We start from the raw sequence: 23,098 nt of genomic DNA on the forward strand, positions 1-23,098 counted from the left end.
ACCAATTAGTTGTCCAATGTGCCTTCAGCAGAAATTTCAAAGCTGGAGTGGGCCCACAAACCTCTGCTTCACAAAGGCCACTGGTGGGCCAAAAGGACCATAGCATCAGCTAAGAAGCCCCAGTGAACTATCCTGATGTCTGCTCTGTAAATTGGGCTTCAGCGGGCAGTCCAATTCACATACAATAGCAGCAGCAAAGCTCTGAGAGCCATCTCAATCCCCATTCCACAACCAGTGCACCAGCAATCAGGCTGATCTGCCTTCAGCAGAGCTTCACAGCAGTGACAAATCTACCCAACCCCTGTTCTACACCTGGGGAACCAGTGAGTGGGCTGATCCACCCACGTCAGCTGAGCTTGGTGCCTCCTAGCCTTCTACTCAGAGGAGATGCTGGTCAGACAGAAATGGCATATTACCTATAAAACACAAATTTGAACTGACAAAGGCTTTATCATCTGAAACTAGGAGGCCAGAGAAAGTAGCATAATATCTCTCAGTGCTAAAAGAAAACAACTGTCAATCAAAAAATTCTGTGACTAACAAAAGTACCTTTCGGAATGAAATGGAAATAAAGACATTATCAGACAGAGGAAAACTAAGAATTATGTTCAGCAGACCTACTCACAAATAAAGTCTTAAAAAAGAGCATTAAACAGAAAGAAAATGATAACAGAAAAAGGCTGGGATATTCAGAAAGAAAAGAACAAGGGGATGGTAAAAGTTGAGATAAGCACAATAGACTTTTACCTTGTGAATGCCTCCAATAAAATTTTATGATTGAAGAAAAACTTTTCACACAATCATGTGCTACTCAATAAATGCAGAGGAAATACTTTTAAAAATATATTTAAAAAGTAAAAAAGGAACAAAAACTAAATGGAAGTAAGGTTTCTACACTTCACTCAAAGAAAAATACTGACACCAGGGGGACTTTAGATAACAATGTATGTGGTAATTCCTGGAGAAATCACTAAGAAAAATTTAAAAATCAATATACTAAATAACATTTTAAGTAAATCAAAATTGAATTCTAAAAAAATTTTAAGTAATCCACAAGATGTCCTTCAACAGATGAAAGGTTAAACAATGGTATGGTCATACTATGAAAAACTACTTGGCAATACAGGAGAACAAACTTGTTATATGCAGTAACTTGGATCTATCTCTTTGGAATTAGGCTGAGGGAAGAAAACCAATTCAAAAGGTTATATACCATATAGTTCCATTTATATAACATTGGTGAAATGACAAAATTATAAAATGGAAAACAGATTAGTGGTTACCTAGGGTTGAAGAGAGCAGTGAAGGAGCAGTGGCTATAAAAGGGTAACACAAGGAAGTCTTAGGATAATATGGTGATGGTACATTGTAGTCTATTGACTGTGGTGGTAGTTACACAAAGTTACACATGTAATCAAAATGGACAGAGCTATACACACACAAACACGAATGAGTATATGTATAACTGATAAAATGTGAATAAGCTCTATGAATTGTATCAACATCAGTTTTCTGTTTTTCAGGTTGTACTATAGTCACATAAGATGTTAACATTGTGGAATGCTAGTGAAGAATTCAAAAGCTCTCTCTGGGTATTTCTTTGCAATTTCTTGTGGACCTATAATTATTCAAAATTAAAAGTTAAAAAACTTGGGGGGCACCTAGGTTGTTCAGTCATTTAAGCGGTCTGCCTTAGGCTCAGGTCATGATCCCAGGGCCCTGGGATCAAGCCCCACATCTGGGTCCTTGCTCTGCAGGGAACCTGCTTATCTCTCCGTCTGCCACTCCCCCTGCTTGTGTTCTCTCTCCCTCCCTCTTTCTCTCTGTCAAATAAATAAATAAAATCCTTTTTTTTAAGTTAAAATTTTTTTAATTCATTTTTTTACTATGTTCTCTTAGTCACCATACATTATTAGTTGTTGATATAGTGTTCCATGATTCATTGTTGGCATATAACATCCAGCGCTCCATGCAATATATACCCTCCTGAATACCCATCACTGGGCTAACCCATCCCCCCACCCATCTCCCCTCTAAAACCCTCATTTTGTTTCCTGGAGTCCACAGTCTCCCGTGGTTTGTCTCCCCCTCTGATTTCCCCCACTTCATCTTCCCTTCCTTCTCCTAATGTCCTCCATGCTATTCCTTATGTTCCACAAATAAGTGAAACCATGTGATAATTGACTTTCTCTACTTGAATTATTTCACTTAGCAAAATCTCCACCTCCTTCTGTCCATGTTGATGCAAAAGTTGGGTATTCATCCTTTTTGATGGCTGAGTAATATTCTATTATAAATATGCACCATATCGTCTATCCACTCATCCGTTGAAAGGCATCTTGGCTCTTTCCACAGTTTGGCTATTGTGCACCTTGCTGCTATGAGTGTTGGGGTGCATGTGGCCCTTCTTTTTACTACATCTGTATCTTTGGGGTAAATACCTAGTAGTGCAATTGCTGGTCATAGGGCAGCTCTTTTTTTTAACTTTTTGAGGAACCTCCACAGTTTTCCAAAGTGGCTGCACCGATTTGCATTCCCACCAACAGTGTAAGAGGGTTTCCCTTTCTCTACAACCTCTCCAACATTTGCGGTTTTTTGCTTTGTCGATTTTTGCCATTCTAACTGGTGTAAGGTGGTATCTCAATGTGGTTTTGATTTGAATTTCCCCAATGGCTAATGATGATGAACATTTTTTCATGTGTCTGTTAGCCATTGGTATGTCTTCTTTGAAGAAGTGCCTGTTCATGTCTTCTGACTATTTCTTGACTGGACTATTTGTTCTTTGGGTGTTGAGTTTGAGTTCTTTCTAGATCTTGGATATCAGTCCTTTGTCTGTAGTGTCATTTGCGAAGATCTTTTCCCATTCCATGGGTTGCCTCTTTGTTTTGTTGACTGTTTCTTTTGCTGTACAGAAGATTTTTATCTTGTTGAAGTTCCAAAAGTTCATTTTTGCTTTTGTTTCCCTTGCCTTTGGAGATGTGTCTTGAAAGAAGTTGCTGTGGCTGATGTCAAAGAGGTTACTGCCTATGTTCTCCTCTAGGACTTTGATGGATTCCTGTCTCACATTGAGGCCTTTCATCCTTTTAGAGTTTATCTTTGTATGTGATTTAAGTGAATGGTCAAGTTTCTTCTTATATAGTTGTCCAATTTTCCCAGCACCATTTATTGAAGAGATTATCTTTTTCCCATTGGATATTTTTTCCCGCTTTATCGAAGATTAATTGACCATAAAGTTCAGGGTTCATATCTGGGCTCATTATTCTGTTCCATTGATCTATGTATGTTTTTGTGCCAATACCATGCTGTCTTGGTGATCACACCTTGAAATCAGACAACGTGACAACCCCAGCTTTTTCTTTTTCAACATTTCCTTGACGATTCAGGGTCTTTCTGGTTCCATACAAATTTTAGGATTGTTTTTTCCAGCATTTTGAAAAATGCCATTGTTATTTTGATCGGGATGGCACTGAAAGTATAGGTTGCTCTGGGCAGCATAGACATTTAACAATGTTTATTCTTCCAACGCATGAGCATGAAATGTTTTTCCACCTTTTTTTGTCTTCCTTCATTTTTTTTCGTAAGTGTTCTGTAGTTTCTAGAGTATAGATCCTTCATGTCTTTGGTTGGGTTTATTCCAAGGTATCATATGGTATTGGGTGCTATTAAAAATGGAATCAATTACCTAATTTCTTTTCTACAGTTACATTGTTAGTGATTAGGAGAGCAATTAATCTGTATCCTGCCACATTACTGAATTGCTGTACGAGTTCTAGTAATTTAGGGGTGGAGTCTTTTGGGTTTTCTATGTAAAGTATCACGTCATTTGCGAAGAGAGAGAGTTTGACTTCTTTGCCGATCTGTATACCTACCTTTTTCTTTCTTTTTGTTATCTGATTGCTGTTGCTAGGACTTGTAGTACTGTGCTGAACAACCATAGTGAGATTAAAATTTTTATTAAATTGACACCTCAAGATTTTTTGATTGTGTAATTTTGTCAACAATTGTGATAATAATTTTAAATAAAAAACCAGAAAGCTACAAAAGGAATAATTAGAGAACAAAGATGAACTATTAGAAATTAAAAATATGACTTTGAAAAAATTTCAGCAGAAGAGCTGGAACAAAAAGTTAAGGAAGAGTCTCTGAATATAGGAAAAAAAAAAATCCAAAAAGCAAACCAACCAACCAACCAACCAAACAAAAGAAACAGAAACCATCTAAAAAAAGAAAAAGGGAAGAGATTCAGGGGATCATTCCTGGAGGACTAGGATCTGACTAATAAAGGAATCCTAACAGAAAGAATAGAAAAAGAAAGTAATAATTTAAGAAAATTTTCCACCACTGAAGAAAGTCACAAACTGAAAGGGCCCAAGTGCCAAGCAGAGAAAATGAAAACAAGATCCACACAAAAATAGAAATTTTAGGACACCAAAAATAAAGACAAGTTCCCAAAAGGATGTGATCCCAAAAATATAGTTTCATTACAATGTATAGGTAGCAAAAGTGATAAATAAAAGAATTAAAAATTACTACTCCATATTAGGAGATTAAGATGGATGGGCGGTTGAGGTATACCCCTTACAAACAAACAACAGAAACTCTACAAAAGTAAAATATCAAGCAAAAAGAGTTACATCTACATTATTCAGAAATTTGGGAGAACACTCAGGGAGAGGGAGAGAGAATCTGAAGGAAAGTGTACACGTAGTCCATAGCCTGACATGGGGCTGTATCTCACAACCCTGAGATCATGACCTATGCCGAAACCAAGAGTCCGATGCTTGCCTGACTACACCACCCAGGTGCCCCACCATGGAAGCTTTTAAGCAGGAAATTCCACTAATGGACCCAACTTTATAAGATCATGTATTCTCAAGCACAGAGAAAAAACAGAGAGGCTGGAGTCAGAGAGAGAGTATTAAAACCATGCCACTGAGTTGTAATGAAGTCGAAGTGGTACGTGGCAATGGGGCTAAATATGGAGAGACAAATATGAATGCTACTGTGAAGGCAGAGCCAATATGAGACCCATCTGAACAGAAGAGCTACTGGCATGAGAAGGGACCACTGAAAGCAATGTCCTTATCCAAAGACAAGCAATATGGGAAGAAGGGCAGATGTGAAGAGAGAAGATAACACATTTGGTATTAGAAATGTGTTTTTACTCATCAGGGACATGCACATCAAAACTACAATGAGATATCACCTCACACCTGTCAGAATGGATAAAATAAAAAACACAATAAACAACAGATGTTAGTGAAGATGTGGTGAGAAAGAAACACTCGTGCACTGTTGGTGGGAATGCAAACTGGTGTAGCCACTCTGGAAAACAGTGTGGAGTGTCCTTAAAAAGTTAAAAACAGAACTACCTTATGATTCAGCAATTTCACTATTAGGTATTTACCCAAGGAATACAAAAACACTAATTCAAAGGGATACATGTCCCCCTATGTAATAGCACCATTATTTATAGCAGCCAAATTATGGAAGTAGTCCATGTGTCCATTGACTGATGAATGGAAAAATAGGATGTGGTGTATATACACAATTGAATACTATTCAGCCATAAAAAAGAATGAAATCTTGCCATTTGCACTGACATGGGTGGAGCTGGACAATAAAATGCTACATGAAATAAGTCAGAGAAAGACAAATACCATATGATTTCACCCATATGTAGAATTTAAGAAACAAAACACACAAGCAAAGGAAAAAAAAAATGAGAGCAAAAAAGAGAGTCAAAGCAAGAAACAGACTTTTAATTATAGAAAACAATCTGATGGTTACCAGAGTGGAGAGTGGGGGATGGGTTAAATTGGTGACAAAAATTAAGGAGGGCACCTGCTGTGATGAGCACTAGGTGATCTACAGAAATGCTGAATTACCATATTGCACACCTGAAACTAATATAACACCATATATTAACTAGAGTTAAAATAAATTTTTTTAAAAATTTTGGAATTCATTTAAAAGAATATGTTTTTAAAAAAAGATATGGTTTATTTTTTAACAACTTTATGAGATATGATCGACATGCAAAACCTGTACATATTTAATGTCCACAACTAGATGAGCTGGAGATAAGTATATACTCAGAAATGTTGGATTTTAAATACTAGATCTGTGGAGACATGATCACCAAATAGTTGGAAATTCAAGCTTAAATATTAGGAAAGATGTTAGGATGTAAATTTAGAGACATTTGCATGAGAAGTCCACTATTTCCCATGACATTCCTTCCTCCCACATATACCTTCAAGTATACTCAAACATTCAAGTTAAACACTGACTACCTTCTATATAATAGGTGTTATGATACTATCACAGGTACTAAAGCTACAAAAATAAATGAAACATGTTCTCTGGTCCCTAGGAACTTACATTTGAAGATCTCCAAAAGGTGGGTTTGGAGGTTTTTCTGGGGGTAGGGTCAAAATCTCACAATACTATAAATAAATAAATAAATAAATCTGCTGTTGTTTACAATACTTTTCTTTCTACTCCTCTAAACTGACTTATAAAAGGGGATTTGTTTTATTCTCTAAGTAACATCAAAAGAAAACAGCAATTTCTGACTAGTGACAGAGTAGTGAGGAAGGTCATCCCAGACGATACCACATTTTGCCAATAGCCTTATGTATACTTGAAGGAGTGGACAATTATACAGTTATGGCACTCTCCTTGCTTTCTAGAGTCTAGAAACTTCCTTCTGCCATACCTTTTTGTAGAGGAATACATTGATTCAGCACACCTGGGCTGTTCAAACTCTGAACAATCCCAAGAAAGGGATATTTGCAGGATGGAGCCTTGGCTGGTTTCTTGGAAGGATCTGTCAGGTAAGTGTTTTTGCATGCTTAATTAAGGCCATGGACCATACGGTACCAGTTTGTCCAGAAGGTTTATCACTAACAATGTGATTTATGGTGAACATCTGTGTGTGTGTGTGTGTTTTTTTTTTTGTAGTTGTTGTTGTTGTTTTGTTTTTACCTCTAAGGAGCTAGAGCTTGAATAACCAGGGTCAATCATGCAGGTGCTACATGCCTACATGACTGATTGTCAATAAAAACCTTGGACACTCAAGCTTGAGCAAGTATTGGTTGGCAACACTTTGCATGTGTTTTCACACATAGTCGCTGGTAATTGTATCTCACATGACTCCACTGGGAATGGACATTAGGAAGCTCATGCCTGGTTTCCTCAAGACTTGCCCTGAGTGCCTTTGCTGATTTTATCTTGCATCCTTTCCCTGTAATAAACCATAACTGTTAAGTATCAGGGCTTCTAAATCCTTTGAGTTCATGTACTCAATCACTGAGGCAAAGGATAAACGGGGACCTCTGACATATCTTCCTTTAAAGTCAGGGACTTTTCTCACTTCCAGAAATTATCTGAACTTTACTACTCTTCTCTATTTTTCCCACTGTTTAGTAGGGTTTAAAGCACCTGGTGAATCCCCACAGTAAGTTAATTGCAAAGTCTGACCTGGTCAATATAACCAAGAGAGAGGTTCCTGGGTGGCTCAGTTCGTTAAGTGTCTGCCTTTGGTTCAGGTCAGGATCCCAGGGTTCTGGGATCAAGCCCCATGCTGGGTTCCCTGCTCACTGGGGATCATGCTTCTTCCTCTCCCCTGCTCTCTCTCTCTCTCAAATAAATAAAGTCTTACATAATAATAATAATAATAATAATAATAATAATGACCAAGAGGTCTCTAACATCAATATTTTAAGGAGAGGTCTACGTCTGACTTCTGTATTTTATCAATCAATGCAACCCAGCCCCAGCAACGGACAAAGTCATAGCTGGTCTTGGCTACTGCTTAAATGGCCAAGAAAGTGGCAAAGGCACCTCACTACTTTATATATCACTACAACCAAGCTGCAACAGGGTGGGGCATGATGGCTCCTAGCAATTTTATGCTGCCAATCCTCCTATTATCTCTTTCTCAGAAACTGTACACAACTCTGCACAGATTTAATCCTCATGAAACTGAAAGAGAGAAGCCCTTGTCCTTAACCTATAGTAAGTCTCTGACGTAGGATGTGGCTCCACCTGGGGAGCAGGGCATAGATAATTTAGTAGCAGCATCAGAAAATGATTTCAAATAAAAAATAAACCTATAAAATTAACTCTCACTCACTTGTACTCTAATAAGCTTTCTTGAATGGGAGAGAAAGAGTTGGAAGCACTCTGCCTGTCAAATATTACACAGAGCCACAGCCTTCCTTATATAACTGTTTAAATTGTTGATTTTGTTAGTTATGTGCTTTGACGCTCTCTGGTTCCTATCCCCACAACTCAAATCTGTAATCTATTACTTTATTTTCTAGAAAAGTATTTGTGATTTCATTACCCTACAGAAGTGGGTAGCACATGTGAAATGCTATGTAAATGATACACACACTAGTCTAAAAATGGCTCAAGAGTCACAGCACTGGGTAATAGGAAGTTAAATGTATTCCTTATTTTACCGTTTCTTCAAGTAAAATTCATATCTCAGATTTGTACAGAATGTATCCTTGTACTGCACTGACACTAGGAGTAACTAAGATAAAGGCCAAATCCTCACCTTATACAGGAGTCAACAGGCCAGTGAAAATTTCTAATACATATTAACATAGGGATTTCACGTTCTTGAGAAAATCTTAACTTTTATTTATAAGTCTCCCAAATAACTTCTCAATAACTTCTCGTCTATAAACCATTCAGAGTAATTACATGTTTTGTTGAAGACCAGCAAAATAAACAGAGAAATAGTGTCACAGAATCCAAAGGACCTAGTTGGCTCTCCTTTACTTTCATCAAAACAAGGATTTATTTGTGTATGTTTATGTGTGTATGTGTGTATTATATATATGTATGTATGTATGTATGTATGTGTGTATGTGTATATATATATATATTATTTTTTTTTAATAAGAGGAGCATTTTGGGTTTTGTTTTATTTTGTTTTTTAAGTAGGTATGTTTTTGTTAAGACCAGCATGGAGCCCACTGCAGGGCTCAAACTCACAACCATGGTAAAGACTGAGTTGAGATCAAGAACTGGAAACTTAACCAACTGAGCCACCCAGCACCCCAAAAGAAGCATTTTGATTTTATAAGCATATCTTCTGGAAGTGCTGTGATTCTTATTAAATCAATGTAAACTGCTTGGAATCCCAGGCACACACTCAGGTTCATTCCCTTTCTCCTCAGGCAGTTTCCTGAATCCACAACATTCTCATTTTAACAGTCCTCATTACTGGTATCATTTAATACTTGAGGGTTTGCTCAAATCAACATCAATCTTGCTGATCCTGCAAACACTTATTTTGTTGACACAACACAGTCTGAATCCATAGCTACTAAGTGTAAAAAATTTTAAATTATTCCTTCACCCAACATGTCACCAAATACTAAGAAAACTCTGTCAGTCACTCAGTCCTGTCACAGAGACATAGAAATGGACAGACATTAAGCACAGGGCCTTTCATGGGACCCCACTTCCCCCACATATATCCTCTTGCCCATACATACATATTGTATCCTCCTGAAGGCATTTAACACCTTAAACTCAACCACTGTGAAGATGAAAATGCCTGCCTGGAAGACATCCTGTTGACATATCTGACTCATACTTCTTCATTAACAAGTAATCTTTTACCACAAGTAAATCTTAATTAACCAGAAAAGAGAAAAGCCTTGCCCTCAGAAAAAGAAACAAAAACCCATTAAGAATAAAATTTCTTTTAAAATTAATCTTTAAATGTCTCTAGATGAGTCTAAATTAAGAAAAAAAAAATCTCTTTACTTGATTGGAAAACCTCATGCTCACGTTACGCTGATTCTGTAGTGGGACATAGCGCTGGACAGGATCAATGTCTTTAGGGCTGATTAATTCATCAGCTGAAAAAAAAAGAAGAGAAATGACATTGTCAAAAATTCATCTTTACACTATAAACAAACTTGACCTAATAGCAACAGAATACTTCATCCAACAAGAGCACAATATATATCCTCCTCAATGTACACAGAGTATCTTCCATATGCTAGGCCATAGAACAATACTCAATAAATTTAAAGAGTTAAAGAGTTAAAATTATACAAAGTATGATTCTGACCACAATAGAATAAAATTAGAAATCAGTCAATAGGAAGAAATTTTAGAAATTCACAAATACATGGAAATTAACACACTCCTAAATAACCAATGGGTCAAAGAAGAAAACAAATGGGAAATTAGAAAATAGTTTCTTTTTTTTTTTTTTTAAAGATTTATTTATTTGTTTGGCAGAGAGAGATCACAAGTAGGCAGAGAGGCAGGCAGAGAAAGAGAGGAGGAAGCAGGCTCCCCGCCGAGCAGAGAGCCCGATGCGGGACTCGATCCCAGGACCCTGAGATCATGACCTGAGCCGAAGGCAGCGGCCCAACCCACTGAGCTACCCAGGCGCCCAGAAAATAGTTTCTAATACATGTTCTGATGAGATGATTGAAAATGAAGATACAATATACCAAAACTTGTGGATGTAGCTAAATCAATGCTCAGAGGAAAATCTGGAGCTATAAATGCCTATATTAAACAGAAGAAAAACTTCAAATCAGTAACTTATCTTTACATCTTAAGACAGCAGATGAAGAGAGAAAACTAAATCAAAAGCAAGCAGAAGGAAGGAAATAGTAAAGATTAGAGTGTAAGTTAATGAAATAAAATAGAGAAAAGCAAGAGGGAATATAAGTGAAACTAAAAGTAGATTCTTGAAAAGCTCAGAAGTGGACAAAAGGGTTGCTGGGGCTTGGGAGGAGGGATAGGGTGGTTGGGTTATGGACATTGGGGAGGATATGTGCTATGGTGAGTGCTATAGATTATGTAAGACTGATAATTCACAGACCTGTACCCCTGAAGCAAATAATACATTATATGTTAATTTTAAACAGATTAATCTTTTTTATTTTTATTTTTTTTAAAGACTCTTTTTTTAAAATTTATTCGACAGATGGAGATCACAAGTAGGCAGAGAGGCAGGCAGCAAGAGAGAGGGAAGCAGATTCTCTGCTCAGTAGACAGCTGATGCGGGGCTTGATCACAGTACCCTGGGATCATGATCTGAGCAAAAGGCAAAGGCTTTAACCCACTGAGCCACCCAGGGGCCCCATATGTTAATTTTTAAAAAGTGGACAAAACTTTAGCTAGACTGAACAATAAAAAAAGAAGACTCAAATTATTAAATCAGGAATGGAAGTTACAAACATTATCACTGACCTTTAGGAGTATATGATAATACCATGAACAAATGTATGCCAATAATTTAGATAACCTAATATAAATTATATTTATTTATTTATTTTTAAAGATTTTAATTATGTATTTGAGAGAGAGCACACAGAGGGAGAGTGAGAGTGAGAATGAGAAGCAGACTCCCCACTAAGCAGAGAAACACAGGGCTCAATTCCAGGACCCTGAGATCATGACTTGAGCCAAAGGCAGATGTTTAACCAACTGAGCCACCCAGGCACCCCGATAAACAGATTTATAACAAGCGACTGAGACCCTGGAAAAACAAACAAAAAAACAAAAGCCCAGAACATGATGGCTTCATTAGGGAATTCTACCAAACAGTTAAAGAAGAAGTAAAATCAATCTTTCACACACTTTTCCAAAACAGTAGTGAAAATACTTTCAAACTCATTCAAGGAGGCCAAAACTACAAAATGAAAACATAAGTAACAAAGAAGAGATGAGATAAATTGAACTTTGTCAAATTATAACCTTGTGGACCTCAAAGGACACAATGAAAAGAGTAAAATAACAGCCCACAGAATGGGAGAAAATATCTACAAATCATGTACCTTGTAAAGGACTTCTGCCTTGAATATATATAAAAAATCTTGTGACTCAATAAAAAAAGAGAATGCAATTTAAAAATGGCCACAGTACCCAAACTGACACTTCCCCCCAAAATACACAAATTACCAGTAAGCTCAGGAAAAGATGCTCAATAACATTAAGTCATTTGAGAAATGCTTATCAAAATCACAATGAGATACCACTTCATATTCATTAGGATGCTTATTATCAAAAAGCAGACAAGAACAATGGTTGGAGAGGATGCAGAGAAACTGGAATCCTCATACATTGTTAGATAGAATGCATTACGGTACAGTTACTTTAGAAAACACTCTGGAATTACTCAAAATGTTAAACACAGAGTTACCAAATGACTCAGCAATTCTACCCCTAGGTATATACCCAGGAGAAATGAAAACAAATGTCAAGCAATAACTTGTACATGAAAGTTCAAAGCAGCATTATTCATAAAAGCAAAGTAATAGAAACAATCCCAATGTCCATCACCAGATAAATGGAAAAATCAAATGTGGTATATACATACAATGCACTGTTTTTTGACCATAAAAAGAATTATGATACATCAGTGAACCTTGACAACAGGGTGCAAAGGGCAGGTATTATATGATTCAAGGTATATGAAATGTCCAGAATAGGCAAATCTACAGGGATAGAAAGTAGATTAACAAGTATCCAGTGTTGGGGGAAAGGCTGAAGAGATTTGGGGTGGTTGGGGAGTAACTGGGCATGAGGTTTTTGAAGGATGATGAAAATATTCTAAAATTGATTGTGGTGATGGTTATCCAAATCTGTGAATAAATTAGAAACCACTGCATTTAAACTTTGAATATGTTAAGATATAGCATGTAAATTATGTTCAATAAAGCTGGTCTCAAAATAATGTATTTACATTCTCTCAAGAAAGGAAACCAATTCATGAAGGGGAGACAAAGTGTTTGCTGATACTAAATTCTGATAGATTTCTGAGACAGAGCATTTTTCATGGGGTGCTAAGCAGCATGAAAGCAATGGCTTCAACTGCTGTTATACTGTTGTACTGGAATCCCCTTCCACCTGGTAGCTCCTTGTGGCAACTATGGATAAAATCCAAGGGCGACAAAATCAGGACTTTTAAAAGTCTGCTCCACAGAGGAACATCGCTCCAGAGGCTAAACCGCGGCGGCGGCGGGGGGGGGGGGGGACCCACGCGGGGTCAGCATAATGTCAGGTTCCGCGGGGTCACAGAAGGACCGGGGGTGTCTGAGTGTCACAGAGCTCATAGGTGTTAGAGCAGGGAAGCCGGCTACAGCGACAAAGCCGGGGGTGAGCTCTCAGCTCGGGGTTACCTTGAACCGGTCACAGGCTGGGTAAGTGTGGAACGTGGCCAGAGGCCATGCAGACGGAAGCGACCAGGCGCTTTTCTCCAAGTGCGACCGATTGAGCGATTTCCTCCAAGCACGACAGGAGGCCAGGGAGACAGGGGCAGTTGGGCACTTTTCTCTGAGGGTGCACTGAGGAGCGGGACACCGAGCTCTCGGCTCCTCCGGGCCAGAGACTGGGAGGCCGCCATCTTCATTCCCGTCCTCCAGAACTCTACAGAAAGTGCTCAGGAAACAAAAGCTCCCGAAAGCAAACCCCAGCAGATTATGTAGCCTGGCTCCTGGTAAGGGTGGTGCAATTCTCCCTGGGGCAAAGACACTTGAGAATCAACAACACGCCCCTCCCCAAGGAGATCAACAAGAAACCCAGCCAAGACCACCAAGGAAAACAGCAGAATTCCAGAGGAGGAGAAAGCAAATCTTATCTGGACAAAATGACGACACAGAAAAACTCACCACAAAAAAAAAGAATTAAGAGTCAGTACCAAAGGCTGGGGACCTAATCAATACAGACATTGGTAATATGACAGACCTAGAGTTCAGAATGATGATTCTCAAGGTTCTAGCCAGGCTCAAAAAAGGCATAGAAGATATTAGAGAAACCCTCTCCGGAGAGATAAAAACCCTTTCTGGAGAAATAAAAGAACTAAAATCTAACCAATTTGAAATTAAAAAAGCTATTAATGAGGTGCAATCAAAAATGGAAGCTATTACTGCTAAGATAAATAAGGCAGAAGAAAGAATTAGTGACATAGAAGACCAAATGACAGAGAATAAAGAAGCTGAGCAAAAGAGAGACAAACAAATACTGGACCACAAGGACAGAATTCAAGAGATAAGTGACACCATAAGATGACACAACATTAGAATAATTGGGATTCCAGAAGAAGACGAAAGAGAGAGGGGAGAAGAAGGTATATTTGAGATAATTATTGTAGAGAATTTCCCTAATATGGCAAAGGGAACAAACCTCAAAATCCAGGAGATGCTAAGAATGCCCCTCAAAATCAATAAAAATAGGTCCACACCTCATCACCTGATAGTAAAATTTACAAGTCTTAGTGACAAAGAGAAAATCCAGAAAGCAGCCCAGGAAAAGAAGTCTGTAACATACAAGGGTAAAAATATTAGATTGGCAGCAGACCTATCCACAGAGATCTGGCAGGCCAGAAAGAACTGGCATGATATATTCAGAGCACTAAACGAGAAAAACATGCAGTCAAGAATACTATCCAGCTAGGCTATCATTGAATATAGAAGGAGAGATAAAAAGCTTCCAGGACAAACAAAAACTGAAAGAATTTGAAAACACCAAACCAGCTCTATAAGAAATACTGAAAGGGGTCCTCTAGCAAAGAGAGACCCTAAAAGTAGTAGATCAGAAAGAAACAGAGACAATATACAGTAACAGTCACCTTACAGGAAATACAATGTCACTAAATTCATATCTCTCAATAGTTACCCTTAAAGTTAATGGGCTAACTGACCCAATCAAAAGACACAGGGTATCAGAATGGATTAAAAAACAAAACCCATCTATATGCTGCCTACAAGAGACTCATTTTAGACCTGAAGACACCTCCAAAATTAAAGTGAGGAGGTGGAAAACAATGTACCATGCTAATGGACATCAGAAGAAAGCTGGGGTAGCAATCCTTATATCAGATCAATTAGATTTTAAGCCAAAGACTATAATAAGAGTTGAGGAAGGACACTATATCATACTCAAAGGGTCTGTCCAACAATAAGACCTAACAATTTTAAATATCTATGCCCCTAACATGGGAGCAGCCAACTATATAAACCAATTAATAACAAAATCAAAGAAATACATCGACAATAATACAATACTAGTAGGGGACCTTAACACTCCCCTCACTGAAATGAACAGATTATCTAAGCAAAAGATCAACAAGGAAATAAAGGCCTTAAATGACACACTGGGCCAGATGGACATCACAGATATATTCAGAACATTCCATCCCAAAGCAACAGAATCTACATTCTTCTCTAGTGCACATGGAACATTCTCCAGAATAGATCACATCCTGGGTCATAAATCAGGTCTCAACCGGTATCAAAAGACTGGGATCATTCCCTGCATATTTTCAGACCACAATGCTCTGAAGCTAGAATTCAATCACAAGAGGAAATTTGGAAAGAACCCAAATACTTGGAGACTAAACAGCATCCTTCTAAAGAATGAATGGGTCAACCAGGAAATTAAAGAGGAACTGAAAAAATTCATGGAAACAAATAATAATGAAAACACAACGGTTCAAAATCTGTGGGACACAACAAAGGCAGTCCTGAGAGGAAAATATATAGCAATACAAGCCTTTCTCAAGAAACAAGAAAGGTCTCCAATACACAACCTAACCCTACACCTAAAGGAGCTGGAGAAAGAACAACAAAGAAAGCCTAAACCCAGCAGGAGAAGAGAAATCATAAAGATCAGAGCAGAAATCAATGAAATAGAAACTAAAAAAACAATAGAACAAATCAACAAAACTAGGAGCTGGTTCTTTGAAAGAATTAATAAGATTGATAAACCCCTGGCAGACTTATCAAAAAGAGAAAGGACCCAAATAAATAAAATCATGAATGAAAGAGGAGAGATCACACAAACACCAAAGAAATACAAACAATTATAAGAACATACTATGAGCAACTCTACGCCAACAAATTTGACAATCTGGAAGAAATGGATACTTTTCTAGAGACATATAAACTACCACAACTGAACCAGGAAGAAATAGAAAACCTGAATAGACCCATAACCAGTAAGGAGATTGAAACAGTCATCAAAAATCTCCAAACAAACAAGAGCCCAGGGCCAGATGGCTTCCCAGGGGAATTCTACCAAACATTTAAAGAAGAATTAATTCCTATTCTCCTGAAACTGTTCCAAAAAATAGAAAGGGAAGGAAAACTTCCAAAATCATTTTATGAGGCCAGCATCACCTTGATCCCCAAACCAGACAAGGATCCCATCAAAAAAAAAGAATTATAGATCAATATCCTTGGAACACAGATGCGAAAATTATCACCAAAATACTGGCCAATAGGATCCAACAGTACATTAAAAGGATTATTCACCACGACCAAGTGGGATTTATTCCAGGGCTGTAAGTTTGGTTCAACATCTGCAAATCAATCAATGTGATACTATACATTAATAAAAGAAGGAATAAGAACCATATGATACTCTCAATAGATGCTGAAAAAGCATTTGACAAAGTGCATCATCCCTTCCTGATCAAAACTCTTCAAAGTGTAGGGATAGAGGTCACATACCTCAATATTATCAAAGCCATCTATGAAAAACCCACTGCAAATATCATTCTCAATGGAGAAAAACTGAAAGCTTCTCCGCTAAGGTCAGGAACACGGCAAAGATGTCCGGTATCACCACTGAGGTTCAACATAGTACAAGAAGTCCTAGCCTCAGCAATCAGACAACAAAAAGAAATTAAAAGCATCCAAATCGGCAAAGAAGAAGTAAAACTATCACTCTTCGCAGATGATATGATACTACATGTGGAAAACCCAAAAGACTCCACTCCAAAACTGCTAGAACTTGTACAGGAATTCAGTAAAGTGTCAGAATATAAAGTCAATGCCTAGAAATTAAATGGATTTCTTTACATTAACAACAAGACAGAAGAAAGAGAAATTAAGGAGTCAGTCCCACTTACAATTGCTCCCAAAAACATAAGATACCTAGGAATAAAACTAATCAAAGAGGCAAAGAATCTATACTCAGAAAGCTATAAAGTACTCATGAAAGAAATTGAGGAAGACACACAGAAATAAAAAAATGTTCTATGCTCATGGATTGGAAGAACAAATATTGTGAAAATGTCTATTCTACCTAAAGCAATCACATTTAATGCAAAACACATTTAATGCAATCCCTATCAAAATCCCATCCATTTTTTTTTCAAAGAAATAGAACAAACAATCCTAAAATTTATATGGAACCAGAAAAGACCTCGAATAGCCAAAGGAATATTGAAAAAGAAAGCCAAAGTTGGTGGCATCACAATTCCACTCTTCACGCTCTATTACAAAGCTGTCATCATCAAGACAGTATGGTACTGGCACAAAAACAGACACATAGATCAATGGAACAGAATAGAGAGCCCAGAAATAGACGCTCAACTCTATGGTCAACTAATCTTCGACAAAGCAGGAAGGAATGTCCAATGGAAAAAAGACAGCCTCTTCAACAAATGGTTCTGGGAAAATTGGACAGCCACATGCAGAAAAATGAAATTGGACCATTTCCTTACACCACACACAAAAATAGACTCAAAATGGATGAGGGACCTCAATGTGAGAAAGGAATCCATCAAAATCCTTGAGAAGAACACAGGCAGCAACCTCTTTGACCTCAACCACAGCAACCTCTTCCTAGGAACTTCGCCAAAGACAACCGAAGGAAGGGCAAAAATGAACTATTGGGATTTCATCAAGATCAAAAGCTTTTTGCACAGCAAAGGAAACAGTGAACAAAACCAAAATACAACTGACAGAATGGGAGAAGATATTTGCAAACAACATATCAGATAAAGGGCTAGTATCCAAAATCTATAAAGAGCTTAGCAAACTCAACAGCCAAAGAACAAATAACCCAATCAAGAAATGGGCAGAGGACATGAACAGACACTTCTGCAAAGAAGACATCCAGATGGCCAACAGACACATGAAAAAATCATCCACATAACTTGGCATCAGGGAAATACAAATCAAAACCACAATGAGATACCACCTCACACCAGTCACAATGGCTAAAATTAACAAGTCAAGAAATGACAGAAGCTGGCAAGGATGCGGAGAGAGGGGAACTCTCTTACAATGTTGGTGGGAATGCAAGCTGGTGCAACCACTCTGGAAAACAGTGTGGAGGTTCCTCAAAAAACTGAAAATAGAGCTACCCTATTACCCAGCCATTGCACTACTGGGTATATATGCTAAAGATACAAACGTGGTGCTCCAAAGGGGCACGTGCACCTGAATGTTTATAGCAGCAATGTCCACAATAGCCAAACCATGGAAAGAACCTAGATGTCCATCAATAGATGAATGGATAAAGAAGATGTGGTATATATACACAATGGAATACTATGCAGCCATCAAAAGAAATGAAATCTTGCCATTTGCAATGACATGGATGGAACTAGATGGTATTATGCTTAGTGAAATAAGTCAATCAGAGAAAGACAACTATCATACGATCTCCCTGATACAAGGAAGTGGAAATGCAATGTGGGGGGGTTGCAGGGTAGGAAAAGAAAAAATGAAAGAAGGTGGGATTGGGAGGGAGACAAACCATAAAATTTCAATTTCAAAAAACAGACTGAGGGTTGCTGGGGGGGAGGGGGGATGGGAGAGGGTGGTGAGGATGGACATTGGGGAGTGCATGTGCTATGATGAGTGCTGTGAAATGTGTAAACCTGCCGATTCACAGACCTGTACCCCTGGGGATAAAAATACATTATATGTTTATTAAAAAAATTTTTTTAAGTTAAAAAAGAATAAAAAAAAATCCAAGGGCATAATAATGAATGTAATTTAGAGTTTGGAAGGAGAGGGTGAGGAGAAGGTATTAAGTCAATGGTTCTCTGCTGTCTGCTACTTTAACACCTCTCAGAGAGAGTCAGAACCTAAGGCTTAACAGGGATTCTCTTTGGACATGGAGAAGACTATGCTAGCAAGGGGTGGTGAAAAGAAAACTTCAAAGTGTAATTCTGTATGACCTTGTTGGAGTGCAAGTTGGCAGTATCTATGCAAATTTACCACAGGCATACACTGTCCCAGCAACTGCACATGTATAATGTTATCTTAGTTATACTGAGACATGTAAAGGTAATCGAATAACAACATTTAAAAAAAAAAAGAATCTAACTTCTTCCAAAGTGAATCAGCACAATTTTTGCTACACTTATGCTATGAAAAGTCTTCATTTCATATTTGATCTTCAGTTCTTTACTGATTACATAAAAATGACACCATGCTGAATGTCATATAAATTTACCTGTGTATAATATTTAGTAAAAATCCAACCAAACAAACAAACAAGCAAAAACCAACAACCTAATTTTCCATAGTTTTTTAGGTACTTCTTTAAGTCAGTGAATAATTTGAAAAACGGAGCAGAAAGTCAACCACAGAAACAATTGTAAATTTCCTTGCAGCTAGGGTAATGTTTCTCATTATACAGGTATTTCTATTCTAGGGTTAACTTCAGGGTACGTATGCAATGTTATCCAAAAGACAGAATCACAGAAGGTGTTTTTAGTAACTCTTGAAAGATGTTTTTAGTAATAATAAAAGTGATATTAATGATAGCATGACAAGAGAAAGGAGGAACAGTGCAGGCACTGTTGCCTCTGTCACAGGAACCACAGAAACACCAGGTGCTCACTCTGTTCCTAGCCTCATTTGAGCAGTTCATTTATACTAATTCATTAATCCTCACCACAATCTTGTCATTTTATGGATGACAAAATGGAGGCACGGAGGGGCTCAGCAACTTGCACACAGAAAGTAAATGACAGAGCTTAGATTCAAACACAGTCTCTCTCTCGAGTTTGCACTCATAGCCTAGACTAATTTTACCCTTTAAGAACACTGACACTGTATACAACACAGATGGAAAATATACCAATAGGAGAAAACATTCCACAAATAACTTAGACCTTGATATGTTATATTTTTCCTATTCAAATCACAGAATATGCTTCTACCTCTGAAAAAAAATACACTTTTGTAAAATTTAAACCAAATCAATGTAGGCTTAATTATGGCAAATACCGTCATATAATTTCTATTTATTAATATCAGTTGAGCTCATGATACAGGGTTGATTAGTACAATGATATTCTAAATAGCACCAAATTATTTCCCTATCTCATTTGTCTGATCATTGGATGTGAAAAAATTTCCACTATCAACAAGCATTTTACATAATTAATGTTTTACTGTCTTTCTACAGAAATAAAATTCTATCTTTATTATTCTGTTATTTATAAATGACAGAAAAATTAGTAAATCTTAAATCCCTGGAAAGCATAAATGCTAATCTGTAAAATTGATATGGATCAGTTAACCAAGTCTCTTGAGAAAGCTTATTTCTTTGTATTTCCTTCTCATTTCTCTATTTGTGCTGCATCTATATATCCAGCTTGACATCCGAACTTCCACCATGTGCTCATCTATAACCCCACAGGCTGTATGCTTCTCATTCATGGCTAGTCCCCACTTTCTAGCACAGCATCTTCCATATAGTAGGTGCTCAAGAGACTTATTAAACAAAATAATAAACTACTGGGTTAACAAATTTGGGAACATCAATTGCTGTAATCATTGCTTTAATTTTCATAATGGTAAAAGTGACTAATACCTCAAAAAGATCATATTATAAACGTATTTTTTTGAACTGCATTGATTTTGGACATTCAGGAGGCAAAACAGAATTCCTCACTGTGCCAGTTCCATGGTACTGGCTTTCTGGTGAAGAGTGAAAGCCTGAAGGAATGTGTGCCCAACCAACTACAGAATATTTAAAATGAAAATAACGGAACAAGGATATAAGACCAATGGCTTTCTACATTTCATAGTATGGTAACAAACTTCACAGATAAGCATTTCTATAAATAGGGACAGCTGTCTTTAAATCTTTAGACAACAGATTAGGTTCATTAATATTTTTATTTTTTGTGTGTAGATATTTTATGAAAAATACACCAGGTTTACTTCAATCATTATTGAGGGTAAAGAGAAAATATCAAGAAGAATTTTTATTTCTTTAATAAAATGACAATTCAAAGGAAATTTAACAGAGCAAGTAATTTTTTATCATGACACCATGGCCAGAATTAAATTGAAAAATAATGATAGATCTAATTATATAATGACTTTAAATTTCGTTCATCAAAAAGCAATGCAAAAAAAAAAAATATTCATAGGCAAACAAACTAGGAAAATACCAAAGAGGTCAATACACCTAATACATAAAACATTCATGCAGACTGATAAGAAAACCCATCAAAATCAAAGTTAAATGGGCAAAGAGAACTAGACAATTCATAGAGGACAAAAAAATCACTAAGAAATCGTTTTTTAAAAATAAGCATGTAAATGAAAATAGGATACAAATTAATATCTTTTATTATAAGCAAGGTTTTTATTTTTAATGAACGTATTTAGAAAGGTTAGAGGTGATACAATCACCCTGCAGATTCCAGAATAAATCAGTAAATCAGTCACGGGCTATGTAACCTTGGATGAGTTGCTAAACTCTTCTGAGCTTCAGTTATGACTCATATAAAGCTAGGAGGATTACCTAGGTTAAAACTTACAAAGGACAGAGCACAGAATCGGATACATTTTAAAGCAGGTATTATTGGTATTTCTGGGAAACAGTCTGATGTATGCAGTCTTCTCAGACTCCAGGCATTACTGCTTTTATATTCAATTTTACTAATATATTTAAGGGTGGGATCATAAACTTTTATACAAGTTCCCTAGCCTTAGTAGCAATTTAACTAAAAATTTTAGTTTTAAGAAAGCCAGAAATTTATATAATAAGCTAAAGGAAGAAAATCTTCTTAGGTGAAGCTTTTAGAGTCATACTGTATTACATGTGCTTGCAAGATGTTTATAATGCCTACTGCCCAGAAATCTCACTTCAGGGCACTAGCAATCACACAGATACCATGAAAAAGATAACAAAAGTGCTTAGAAATCGATGTCTTTCTGCTTGAAGTTTCCTGAAGTGTAACAGCTGGGAAATCTCTTAGCAACCACAATGTAGAAATGTATCTGTATACTCTTATCTGTTCGTTTTATCTTTAACTGATTAGTACCAAAACCTTGTGCTATACTGAGTAAGGAGTCAACTGCTTTTGAAGTCAAGAGACCAGTGAAAATCAAGACCCGGGTGCCAAGGGTGGCTCAGTCGTTAAGCAGCTGCCTTTTGCTCAGGTCATGATCCCAGGATCCTGGGATGGAGCCCCACATTGGGCTCCCTGCTCAACTGGAAGCCTGCTTATCCCTCTCCCACTCCCCCTGCTTGTGTTCCCTACCTTGCTGTATCTCTCTTTGTCAAATAAATAAATAAAAATTAAAAAAAAAAAAGAAAGAAAGAAAATCAAGACCAATTTCTTTTGTCCTCGTGCACACTAGGGGGCACTTTATCACTAAATTTAACTTTTAAAAGCATTAGGTTTCCAGGCTTAATCACTAGTTTTTATATCTGACGTCAATTGGGCAAAAAATACCATGAATGAAATCAAATGCAAATGAATTTACCTTAGCTACAAACATTAGAATTAGGAAGTAGTATATATTTCCTAGGTTGTCATATTCTTGCTGTAGGGCTACTGGATATCAGTGACTAGCATACAGTAGGCCTCTGCATATAGCAGCTAAATCACAGAGAAGACAAAAGATTAAGTAGCAATTAGGGAAGCATTTTATTCTTGTGATGTTTTGTGACTATGGGGGTACATACCAGGAGGGCCCATGAGCATCCTAAATTGTCTGGTTAATAAGAACTATGAAATACATTTTAACAAATACTATCTCTTAAATAGTGGCTGAGAGAGGGAGGGCAGAAGGAAGTACAGGAAATAGAGCCATTTAAGTATGTATCTGTGCCACAGTAAATGTTTTAGGTATATTTCTTCATCAGTTAATCCATCCATCAGTTTAAAAAAAAAAAAACTGATGATACAGAAGTTAAGAAAATTCTTCAAGTCATGTAAGTGATAAGTAGCAGAAACTTCACTGAAATCCTGAACTGTCCAGTTTCTTAAGTTCATGACTCTAAAACTCTTAATCTTTCCATCACAGTCCAAGAAAAACATGAAAAGAAAAATAGGAAG

General features: G+C 37.1%; 1 protein-coding gene across 4 annotated transcripts in view; it reads right to left on the reverse strand.

Annotated features, from left to right (window-relative positions):
- The window catches only part of PHKB (phosphorylase kinase regulatory subunit beta), a 233,927-nt gene that overhangs the window by 77,955 nt on the left and 132,874 nt on the right, over positions 1 to 23,098 (reverse strand). For all 4 annotated transcript variants that reach the window (XM_082711007.1, XM_082711005.1, XM_082711004.1 and 1 more), the window contains one exon: positions 9,793 to 9,887. In XM_082711007.1, coding sequence (XP_082567133.1) covers positions 9,793 to 9,887 — 95 coding nt within the window. The remainder of the gene's footprint in view (positions 1 to 9,792; positions 9,888 to 23,098) is intronic.

The sequence above is a fragment of the Mustela nivalis genome, assembly GCF_964662115.1.
Source record: "Mustela nivalis genome assembly, chromosome: 18".
NCBI lineage: Eukaryota > Metazoa > Chordata > Mammalia > Carnivora > Mustelidae > Mustela > Mustela nivalis.